This window comes from Pseudophryne corroboree, chromosome 1 (assembly GCF_028390025.1).
Source record: "Pseudophryne corroboree isolate aPseCor3 chromosome 1, aPseCor3.hap2, whole genome shotgun sequence".
NCBI classification, from domain to species: Eukaryota; Metazoa; Chordata; class Amphibia; order Anura; family Myobatrachidae; genus Pseudophryne; species Pseudophryne corroboree.
In genome coordinates, this window is record NC_086444.1 from 708,952,418 (window position 1) to 708,964,690 (window position 12,273).

At 47.5% G+C, this 12,273-nt stretch overlaps 1 protein-coding gene across 1 annotated transcript in view; it reads right to left on the reverse strand.

The window, feature by feature from the left end:
* The window catches only part of SH3GL1 (SH3 domain containing GRB2 like 1, endophilin A2), a 209,527-nt gene extending 200,947 nt beyond the window's left edge, over nt 1–8,580 (reverse strand). The window contains exon 1 of the mRNA XM_063914897.1: nt 8,356–8,580. Coding sequence (XP_063770967.1) covers nt 8,356–8,400 — 45 coding nt within the window. The 5' untranslated portion in view covers nt 8,401–8,580. The remainder of the gene's footprint in view (nt 1–8,355) is intronic.
* Between the last annotated feature and the right edge of the window lie 3,693 nt (nt 8,581–12,273).

The following is a 12,273-nucleotide window of genomic DNA, read 5'->3' on the forward strand; positions in this document are numbered from 1 at the left end:
TGCCGGCTTCTGTCTTCTGGCTCTGCGAGGGGGACGGCGGCGCGGCTCCGGGAACGGACGACAAGGGCAGGTCCTGTGTTCGATCCCTCTGGAGCTAATGGTGTCCAGTAGCCTAAGAAGCACAACCTAGCCGCAGTTAGTAGGTTTGCTTCTCTCCCCTCAGTCCCACGTAGCAGAGAGTCTGTTGCCAGCAGAAGCTCTCTGAAAATAAAAAACCTAACTAAAATACTTTCTTATTAGCAAGCTCAGGAGAGCTCACTAAAAGCACCCAGCTCTGTCTGGGCACAGATTCTAACCGAGGTCTGGAGGAGGGGCATAGAGGGAGGAGCTAGTGCACACCAGATAGTACTAAATCTTTCTTTAGAGTGCCCAGTCTCCTGCAGAGCCCGTCTATTCCCCATGGTCCTTACGGAGTCCCCAGCATCCACTAGGACGTTAGAGAAAATATGTTTTTCAAAAAAACATCCACTCTTCTGTCTGTGACATCATTTAATGATGTTGATGGTAAAGGCAAAATAGATTTTCACACTAACCGAATGACGTGCGTATCTACCTTAGGAGGCACTTCTCTTTTTAAACCGTTCCCAGTTGGAAGAGGATAATAGGAATCCCATTGTTTTGGAATTCTATATTTCCTATTGGGTGTAGCCCAAGCTTCCTCCATAATTTCCGTCAGTTCCTCTGACCCTGGAAACTCAACCCTAACTGTTTTGGGACGTTTAAACACAGGTGCCTTAGTTTTTATTATTGGCTCTGTTGAATCCTCTAGAGACAGAATAGCCTTCATTGCTCCAATTAACTCAGCTATATCCTCTGAGCTGAAACCTTCTACCTGTTCTTCATATGGTGAAGTAGAGTATATGGAGCTTTCCTCATCTGATGTATCATCCTGTGTAGCCTGTGAATTTGATGATATTTACCCTTGGTTTATCAGCAAGTTGATTTGTAGAAGCTGTTGGGGCTATACCATAAGACGGGAGCTGCATGAATGGGTTAATAGTGTACCCTATTCCTGAGGTTGAAGCTCGTAGGGACCAACCTGTCAGCTATACTGGATAAGGTTTGTGCAAACATAGCGCAAGGTGGATCTATTTGTCATTGAACAGGGATCTGCCTTGCAATCTGTTGAAACGCAAAACAATTTGCGCATAACCCATCATGTGCCAGATGCTGAGTTGATAACCCCACCTTGCAGGATAAACATGTTATGAGTGTTGGTGTTACTGTAACTTTGTCACCTTTGCTGCTCTTAGACATGATAAATAATCAGCTTTACACAGTATGCTACACAATCTGACTAATCACTTTACTGTATTAAAGTGATATCAATCTAACCCCAACCCAAGCACCAGCATTGAGGCTCAGAAGAAACCACTGACAAACATATATAAAGTCAGCAATCACACTAGCAGTCAGTCACATGTTATATAATAGTCATATGGGCATATTATCAACTACGAACACATTTCAAGTATGTAGGAGTACATTTACTGAATTCTGTTCTATAAAGTTATTTAACGTATTCAGACGCATTGCTAAGAGACGCATTGCTAAGAAAACCACAGTAATGTACACAGACTCATATGCTATAGGGACTTAAACTTAACTATTCATACTAACAAAAGTAGATAGAAATTTAGTGCTGTATAACCCGTACTCCGTAGAGTGGGATACAGGGAGACTCAACCCACTTCCAGGATCGATCAATACGTTAGTGAACGCTGAGTGGATCCAGATGCTACTAGTGTACACTGCCGCTCCGGGAACTTTTTAGTGGACACAGACGCTCAGTGAACGCTAGTGCATGCAGACGCACCTGTCTGCGACCCTGTCTCCTAGCGGTAACCTTAGTGTACAGAGATGCAGCAGCCTATGCTGCGACCGAGACCCCTCATGGTAGCGTCTGAGACGGAAGTGAGGCAATCAGTTCATGGCGGGAGAAGCGCGGAAACTGGTCATGAACTGGGTGGGGAGGGCGACCAGGAGATCGTCTGACTCCCCACTACTGACATCAACCCTAGGGATCGCAGCCTCAAACTAATACTGATGCCTGATGATCCCTAAGGCCTAGCGCTGGAGCACCCGTGGTGGCGGCGCGCCAGCTACTGTTTGGTAGTCTCCTCCCCAAACAGTGCGGCTGAGTCCGTATTCCCCTTCTAAGCAGAACTGATGCCTTACCTTCTCCATGTGCTCCGGCCACAGCCTGGTAACGTCTGCTGGACATGCTAGTATATCCGACACAAACACCCGTCGAGACAGCACTTGTACCGTGGGTAAGCGTTGTTGTGACCTGGCGGAGAGTTCTTGGAGCGACTCTTTCCGATATGCGTGTAAGATGCTGTTAGGAAAGATCACTCAAAAACAATGTAGTAAGACTATAAAAATAAAATAAGAAAGCTTAGGGCTGCCAAACACAGCAGCCCTGTGACCATGGTCCGGCTCCTGCCGCACCAAACAAAAAACTGATTTGCCTGAGCCAGTGGGCGGGGATATATGGATGAGCCCGTTGAATCCTGGGAGGCCTGAAAGCTTGTGATCGTTTGGTGCCAATCCGCTGTCGCTCCATCATATCCCATTGTTATCCTGTGGATAACCTGTGGACCCTGCCGGAGAAACATTAGTTCCCATTGAGCCTCAGACAATGGGAGTCCTAAGTCCATCTCCCATTTCAATTGTGCATTAGTTTTTGTAATAGGAACGAGGCTTAAAAGGGTTCTGTACCAAAAACATATCTTTCCTCGACTCATACAAGGACAAACGTGCTAAAACGGCTTGGGACATAGGGCCCGGGGGCCCAGAAGGCCTGGGTGAAGTTTTGTACTAATGTCGAACCTGAAGATAATTGAAAAATTCCTGAGAAAAGTATAACATGACTGTAGTAGGGCAAACAGAAGCATAACATGACCATAATTATCAAGTAAACTCTAATATTTGATAAATCTAATCTCATGGACAAAAAATATTAACAGATTTAACGTATTACTTCAACAACAAAAAGTCAACATGAAGAGCCCATGATGAAAGAGCACACCCTATGATTCATTCGCTTGCTGAACCAACATTAGCAGCAGCAACTGGCAGTACAGTAATAACTATCCTCTTATCTGCCTCTTACAATATATAGGAATTTTGACCTACTCCCCATACAACACTACTTCAATTGATTTCTGTTTGTGGGCATCCATTTATGCACAGCTTCCCCGTTACCCTACCCACTGGTTCGTGAAGTGTTTGAGGACTAGACTTTGACATTCTAAAACATTTCTTTCTCAGCTAATCAGTTGTATATTTGATGGTGTGCTTATGATAACTGTCTTTTTACATTATTTTAGACAAGCTTCAAGTATTGAACGGATTCAATTTTTCTTCTAAAATACTGTAGTATAAAATGGTGGTCATGGTGGTGATTACTCTATAATTGCAAAATGTCTTGATAGTGTGGCTGCAAAAGAATCCCACATGATTAACCTTCCAGCACTTCATTTGACAATTGGAATGATACAGATTGCTTTTTCTTTCCCCCACAAACATGATGTCAACCATTAACAACTCTTTGGCCTCATCTTTCCAGAAGGCTTGTGCTGTATTCAGATGCCACTTTGCAAACCTAAAGCTGGGTGCATACTAGATGATATTTTAAATGATTTTCCAGGTTCCAATGGATCAGAAAGTCAAATTGTTCAAATTGTCTGTGTACAATACATGCTCCCACAGGTTGTTAGAACCATCCTCCGTCACCCCCACATGCAGGGCCAACGGGGTATGTCATTAGCGACGGCCATGCTGTCGGCATCAACAAATGTGTATAAACTTGCCAGTGTCGGCTCTCCCACTGGGTACACACATCGTCTAGTGTAGGGGTGGGCACAGGCGGCCCGCGGACCGATCTTGCCTGGCCTGCTGTGCCCCACCCGACATGCCGCTTGTCATTGCACTGCTCTCAGACGCGGCGCCGCTGAGGAAATCCCGGTCACGTCACAGGGTCAGCTGACCGGGATTTCCTCTGTTATCATGCGCTGGGCGGCACGGGGGGCGGGCACTGCAGTGAGCAGGAGCGGCGCACGAGAAGCGGCGGCCAGTGAGGAGAGGTAGCGGCGGGCAGCGAGCGGGAGCAGGAGAGGACACATCAGCAGTGACTCCGGCCGGCAGCAGCGCAGTTCATCGGACAGCGGGGATCGTCTGCCACTGTGACAAACAGGTAAACCCCCTGTCCAGCCAGCCCCTGGATCACTGCTTAAGCTGCCATATAGGTTTAGGGGTGGGGAAGGAGGGGAGTTAAAAACTGCAATATGGGTTTAGGGGAGGGGGGGAGAAAGGGGGGTAGGGACTGTCTGCCGTAATGTGTAAAAACGGGGGCGCTGTCTGCCGTAATGTGTAAAAAGGGGACGCTGTCTGCCGTAATGTGTAAAAACGGGGGCGCTGTCTGCCGTAATGTGTAAAAACGGGGGCGCTGTCTGCCGTAATGTGTAAAAACGGGGGCGCTGTCTGCCGTAATGTGTAAAAACGGGGGCGCTGTCTGCCGTAATGTGTAAAAACGGGGACGCTGTCTGCCTAATGTGTAAAACGGGGGCGCTGTCTGCCGTAATGTGTAAAACGGGGGCGCTGTCTGCCGTAATGTGTAAAAACGGGGGCGCTGTCTGCCGTAATGTGTAAAAACGGGGGCGCTGTCTGCCGTAATGTGTAAAAAGGGGGCGCTGTCTGCCGTAATGTGTAAAAAGGGGACGCTGTCTGTCGTAATGTGTAAAAAGGGGGACGCTGTCTGCCGTAATGTGTAAAAACGGGGGCGCTGTCTGCCGTAATGTGTAAAAACGGGGGCGCAGTCTGCCGTAATGTGTAAAAAGGGGGGCGCAGTCTGCCGTAATGTGTAAAAAGGGGGGCGCAGTCTGCCGTAATGTGTAAAAAGGGGGCGCTGTCTGTCGTAATGTGTAAAAAGGGGACGCTGTCTGTCGTAATGTGTAAAAAGGGGGACGCTGTCTGTCGTAATGTGTAAAAAGGGGGACGCTGTCTGCCGTAATGTGTAAAAAGGGCACGCTGTCTGCCGTAATGTGTAAAAAGGGCACGCTGTCTGCCGTAATGTGTAAAAGGGGATCTCTTTTTGAGCATTTTGTGTGTGTCACTCGAATATTCGCTGGAAGTGTTAAGCGGCCCCCCAGCTGAAATAATTGCCCACCCCTGGTCTAGTGTGTACCCAGCTTAAGTAATACTCCAACAATTTTATGAGAGAATAGATTTCTTTCTAACCACCCTTCCATGAAAATTGGCAACTGTTTTTAATATCCATAAATAAATAATCTCGTTGTAGAATGACTGACTTCCTGATTATTAATAAATGGCCTGACTACCCTGCTCTCACTGCTGGGAGGCAACATATGCTTCTATATGCTGTAATTCCAAATGTCTTTTCTCATTAGCATAGTATTAGTACACACCAAAGGTTCTGCCTTTACAAAGAGGTGGAAGAACTTTCCAACAATCAGATACTGACGTTCCCATGAATAAAAGGACCTGGCTCAAATTACCATCTTTACATGGAATCGGAGAGGACGCATTTATTACACAGGGCTTCTTTCTGTTGGCATATTTTTGATGCGAATAATAAGAAGTTGTTGCATAGGAAATTATCTAAATCAAACTTTAGGACTAGATTATTGTGTCACACACATTTGACAGAGCATGTAGGTTCAAAAGCATGGGACCCACTGGATTAGCATAACTAAACTGCTTCAAAACATCATTAAACCTGTTCAGAACATACTGAGCGAGATTCAATTCTCATCATGGGGCCCCACACCCACGTGAACCGGCAGCTATTCAAATGTTGCTGCCGACGACCGCGGGAATATCATTTCAGCTCGCTACCCGCAGGGGTGGCGGGCTGAAATGCACGAAGAGTGACCATTTGGGCACCCAAACAGGTCTTTTTGTGTTGCGCCCATTCATTTATCGTGGGTCCCTGCACCAGCTATTCAAAAGTAGAATCTTATTTCAGCTTGCTACCACTGGGGGTAGCGAGCTGAAATGCACGAAAAGTGACTCATCTGGGCGCCCAAACGGGACTTTTTCGTTTCGCACCCATTCGTTTAGTCGGGTTTTGCTGCTTTACGCTGCTAAACCCGACTGATAGGATTTAATGGGGGACAATTGAATATTGCCCCGCGATGTCCCGTCACTTAAGACAGGAGATCGGGCACGATTTAACAATTGAATTCTCCCCTAAAACATGTATGCTCACCACAATAGATTATTATTACATTTTATTTATAGGGCGCCACAAGTGTTTTGCAGCGCTGTACAAAGGACAGTACAGGGAGACAAAACTTAGCATAACAGTAATTAAATAACAAAAATGGAGTACAGGTAACAAAGAGCACCACAATTCTCAAAACATAATACAGCTTAGATGTAAGTAGCAAGGGAGTAATCATTGTACTACTTGGGGCTGGCGTTCATAGATAGAGAGGGGCCTTTACCAGTAGGAGAAAAAGCAGGTAAAGATGGTCGCTGACTGAAATGTGTCGAGAATAGGGCTTAGACAACAATAGGAAAGAGGGCCCTGCTCTGAAGAGCTAACAATCTAGTGGGGAGGGGTGACAGACAGATGACATGAGGTGCAGGCAAGCAGGAGGAAGCCTGATGGCGGTATGCAAGCAAAGCAGAGATGTTCAAGGCGTGGGGCAGGGGATGGAGGAGCAGCCAAAGGACTAAGTTATGCATTGGAGGGGTACGCTTTGATAAATTTCAGTGTCCGTTTGAAGCTTTGCAAGGTCGGGGAAAGTCTAATGGAGCGCACGGGCAAAATCCTGAACTCATGCATGGGAAGCAGTGACGGTCATCAGCCGACCGTAGTGGGTGGGAGGGAGTATGAAGGGAGAGGAGGATGGAGATGTAGGGAGCAGTGGAATTAGAGATGACCTTGTATGTGAGGGTGAGGAGTTTGAAGAGGATTCTGTAGGGGAATGGGAGCCAGTGTAGATTTTGTTGAAGGGGAGTGGCAGAAGTGGAGCGGCGGGAGAGGAAGATGAGCCTAGCTGCAGAGTTGAGGACAGATTGGAGGGGTGCGAGGTGGGAGCAAGTGAGGCCAGTGAGGAGAACATTGCAGTAGTCGAGACGTGAGATGACCAGAGAGTGGATGATGTTTAGTTGCACTCCAGGAGAGAAATGGCCTGATGCGAGCAATGTTGCGTAGCTGGAACCGACAAGATTGCACCAGAGCTTGGATGTAGGGTACAAAGGAGAGGGAGGAGTCAAGAGTGATGCCCAGGCAGCGGAGTTGAGGAACGGGGGAGATGATAGTGTTATCAACAGTGATAGAGATATTTGTAGGGGGTGTTGCTCTGGCTGGGGGAAAGATAATGAGTTCAGTTTTGTCCATGTTGAGCTTCAGAGAGCGCTCAGACATCCAGGAGGAGATGGCAGAGAGGAGAGAGGACAGAGGGGGACAGATCAGGAGAGGAGTTAGAGTTGTGTGTCATCAGCATAGAGGTGGTATTGAAAGCCAAAGGAGTTAATGAGCGCACCCAGGGAAGAGGTGTACAGGGAGAACAGAAGGGGGCCTAGGACAGAACCCTGAAGGACACCAACAGGAAGGATGGAAGGGTGTGAGGTGGCTCCGGAGGCAGACACAGAGAAGGAGCGGTTAGTGAGGTATGAGGTAAACCAGTCAAGGACGGTGCTAGAGAGACCAACATTTTGGAGTGTGCAGAGGAGGAGAGGGTGATCCACAGTGTCAAATAGATGCTCTATTCCCAAAAGATGTCCATGTGGATAGTAAAACTGCTAAGCTAACCAAGGGGGTTCCACGTTCTAAATTTGAGCCAAGCATGTACGTTTTTGTATCAGATTTTATGGACTTTCTTTTCTTTTTGTGGAAAGTCACATAAGTAGGGACATTTCAGATAAAGGTTTCGTTATAAATAGTCATTTTAATAAGATTTTATCAGTGTGCGTATAATTTGTAGTTTATTCATACAATGGGGCACCACAGGAAACCATAAGCGCAAAATCAATAGGATTCTTCAGTTAAACTTCAATAAAATCAATGCGTGCAACTTTACTTTTTTTTCCCCCCATTATGCGGTTTATAGGATTGTGGATTGAAGAGTTAATAGCGGAAACATTTGGCACAAACAAAAAATAAAACCGGCGCATACAGAAGACCAATCTCATCAACGATTACAACTTTCGGCAGCACAGGGTAGCCAACATTCGGTCCCCCAAGTACACACGGACCCTGTGTAAGCACGATCAGTTATGAACTTCCAGAGAACAACAATGCAAGTGACCTCACTAATATAAGTGTGGACCTGCACACGACAAGCCATAAGTAACCCGAAAGAAACAAAATCCACTTCTGACCTGACTGGCCTTGTAGAACTGCTTCTTCAGACCGGCCACAGACATGTTGGTTCTGATGAAGGAACACTCGGGTGCAGGCTCCGGAATGTCGGATAAGTAGATGAACAGCACCTCTGGGATCCCGGCTCAGGAAATTACATGACACTCTCTCACTTCCGGTATAAAAGACGATTTTAAAAAAAAAAGTACCCCTTCAGTGAACGTAGCCTCTGACGTTAGCACACCACGTGAACCAAGGGATATACCATATAATCCGCTAAAGCAGGGGGAAAAGCAAGGTCGGTGGGATAGTGGATTTACCATCCACGTCAACATCTATTCCCTTTAGTAACCATTACGAGCAAAGCTGATCCCAAGTTTTGAGCCTTGCTCCTCCCTCTGCCGTCGCGGTACACATGGTTTGTCCCATAGTTCACTGTGGTCTGAGGCTGGGGAGATAGAGACAACCGAGAAAATCGGGGCGGGATGTGCAATCACAGCAGCATCCATGGTTGCGGCCATCAGAGGGATCTCAAAAGCAGGGTTTCCCTGTTGAGCGCTCTATACACACCCTTCCCTATCCTCTATGTGCAGGCTTAAACAGAATGATCTAGTCTAGTGTCTGCGAAGAGAGCAGATTCGGGGGATACTAATCGGCAGTTTACCTTCAGTCCATCAGATGGCGCTCTTTCCCACAATATAATCATTAAACTGCGTGTAGCCTTACTTACAGAAACAAATGTAATAATTTCACATTAAACAAGCTGTGTGGAATTCAGAATCAACATTTGCTAGGCAGTAAATATTACATAATTATGGTAATTTTAGTTGTTTTTAACAAATGTAAAATTGGTATAGACATAGGTGTTGAGACACCAGTCAATGATGGGTAGGCTGACCATATTATTCCATTAACCTAGAACGACACTCATGAATTACACAAGTTCTGTGGCTGCTTAAAACCAGGTGAAATGCAGGTTTGTAGTCAGCCAGCCACAGAATCTGTGTAATTCATGAGCGTCCCAGGTTAAAGGGATAATATGGTCAGCCTACATGAGTCAAGGGGCACTGTTTGGGTTACCATGGGCAGCTTGTCTGTAGTCACCTCCCCACTGCACCTAGCCCCAACCTCTACAGTGTGTGCCTAGTTATTCTGGGCTGGCCTCTACTCTTCCCCCTTCGTTCTTTCTCATGCCCCAAATTGTACCCAACCGCCTCCCAACCCCCTCGCAGCACCACCTTAGTCTCCCGTTTCGAATCGGAGTCATCTGAAAATGTACGCTGTAAGAGGGTAAATTCAATTCTCATTACCCTTCATGCAAATCTTTAGACATTAGTCATTAGTGGATCCTCCGTATACCACCCCGCTAACTAAAACACACACAAACATACATACAGGTTGAGTATCCCATATCCAAATATTCCGAAATACAGAATTTTTTTGAGTGAGAGTGAGATAGTGAAACCTTTGTTTCTCTGACGTCCTAGTAGATGCTGGGGACTCCGTAAGGACCATGGGGAATAGACGGCTCCGCAGGAGACTGGGCACATCTAAAGAAAGATTTAGGACTATCTGGTGTGCACTGGCTCCTCCCCCTATGACCCTCCTCCAAGCCTCAGTTAGATTTCTGTGCCCGGCTGAGCTGGATGCACACTAGGGGCTCTCCTGAGCTCCTAGGAAGAAAGTGTTTGTTAGGTTTTTTAATTTCAGTGAGACCTGCTGGCAACAGGCTCACTGCATCGAGGGACTAAGGGGAGAAGAAGCGAACCTACCTAAGTGGTGGTAGCTTGGGCTTCTTAGGCTACTGGACACCATTAGCTCCAGAGGGATCGAACACAGGACCCGACCTCGTCGTCCGTTCCCGGAGCCGCGCCGCCATCCCCCTTACAGAGCCAGAAGCAAGAAGGTGGTCCGGAAAATCGTCGGCTGAAGACTTCTGTCTTCTCCAAGGTAGCGCACAGCACTGCAGCTGTGCGCCATTGCTCCTCATGCACACCTCACACTCCGGTCACTGATGGGTGCAGGGCGCTGGGGGGGGCGCCCTGAGCTGCAATACTGACACCTTGGCTGGCAAACTGGCACCATATATAGCCCCAGAGGCCATATAGGTGCTTTTTAACCCCTGCCAGAATCCATAAAAATGCGGGAGAAAGTCCGCGAAAAAGGGGCGGAGCTATCTCCTTCAGCACACTGGCGCCATTTTTCCCTCACAGCTCCGTTGGAGGGAAGCTCCCTGGCTCTCCCCTGCAGTCAATACACTACAGAAAGGGTAAAAAAGAGAGGGGGGGCACAATTTAGGCGCAATATATATATATTATAGGCAGCTATAGGGGAAAACACTCTGTATAGTGATATCCCTGTGTTATATAGCGCCCTGGTGTGTGCTGGCATACTCTCCCTCTGTCTCCCCAAAGGGCTTTGTGGGGTCCTGTCCTCTGTAAGAGCATTCCCTGTGTGTCTGCTGTGTGTCGGTACTGCTGTGTCGACATGTATGATGAGGATAATGATGTGGAGGCGGAGCAAATGCCTGTGAATGTGATGTCACCCCCTGCGGGGTCGACACCAGTGTGGATGGACTTATGGAAGGAATTACGTGACAGTGTCAGCTCCTTACATAAAAGGTTTGACGACATAGGACAGCCGGCTACTCAGCTTGTGCCTGTCCAAGCGTCTCAAATGTCATCAGGGGCTGTAAAACGCCCGCTACCTCAGATGACAGATACAGATGTCGACACGGATACCGACTCCAGTGTCGACGATGATGAGACGAGTGTACCCTCCAATAGATCCACCCGTTATATGATTGAGGCTATGAAAAATGTATTACACATTTCTGATGATACCCCAGGTACCACAAAAAAGGGTATTATGTTTGGTGAGAAAAAACTACCAGTAGTTTTTCCTGCATCTGACGAATTAAATGAGGTGTGTGAGGAAGCGTGGACTTCCCCAGATAAGAAATTGATCATTTCTAAACGGTTAATGGCTGCGTACCCTTTCCCGCCAGAGGATAGGTCACGCTGGGAAACACCCCCTAGGGTAGATAAAGCGCTGACACGCTTATCAAAGAAGGTGGCACTACCGTCTCCGGATACGGCCGCCCTAAAAGAACCTGCTGATAGAAAGCTGGAAAGTACCCTAAAAGCTATATACACACACACTGGCATTATATTGAGACCCGCTATTGCATCAGCTTGGATGTACAGTGCTGCTGCTGCGTGGTCAGACTCCCTGTCGGAAAACATTGATACCATGGATAGGGACAATATTTTGCTAACGATTGACCATATAAAAGACGCGGTCTTATACATGCGTGATGCACAGAGGGATATTTGCCGGCTGGCATAAAAAATAAGCGATATGTCCATTGCCGCCAGACGGGGGTTATGGACTAGGCAATGGTCAGGTGATGCCGACTCCAAGCGGCACATGGAAGTTTTACCCTATAAAGGGGTGGAACTTTTTGGGGAAGGTCTTTCAGACCTCGTTTCCACAGCTACTGCTGGGAAATCGACTTTTTTGCCACAGGCTACCCCACAGCAAAAGAAAACACCGTATTATCAGGTACAGTCCTTTCAGCCCCAGAAAAATAAGCGGGCTAGAGGCTCATCCTTTCTGCCGAGGGGCAGAGGAAGGGGGAAAAAAGCTGCAGCACACAGCTAGTTCCCAGGAGCAGAAGTCCTCCCCTGCGTCCGGTAAGTCCACAGCATGACGCTGGGGCTGCTCAGGCGGAATCGGGAACGGTGGGGGCACATCTCAGGCTTTTCAGCACACTGTGGGCTCTCTCACAAGTGGATCCCTGGGTCCTTCAAGTAGTATCTCAGGGGTACAGGCTGGAATTCGAGACGTCTCCCCCCCGCCGTTTCCTAAAATCTGCCTTGCCGGCAACTCCCTCTGCCAGGGAGGCAGTGTTGGTGGCTATTCAAAAACTGTATCAC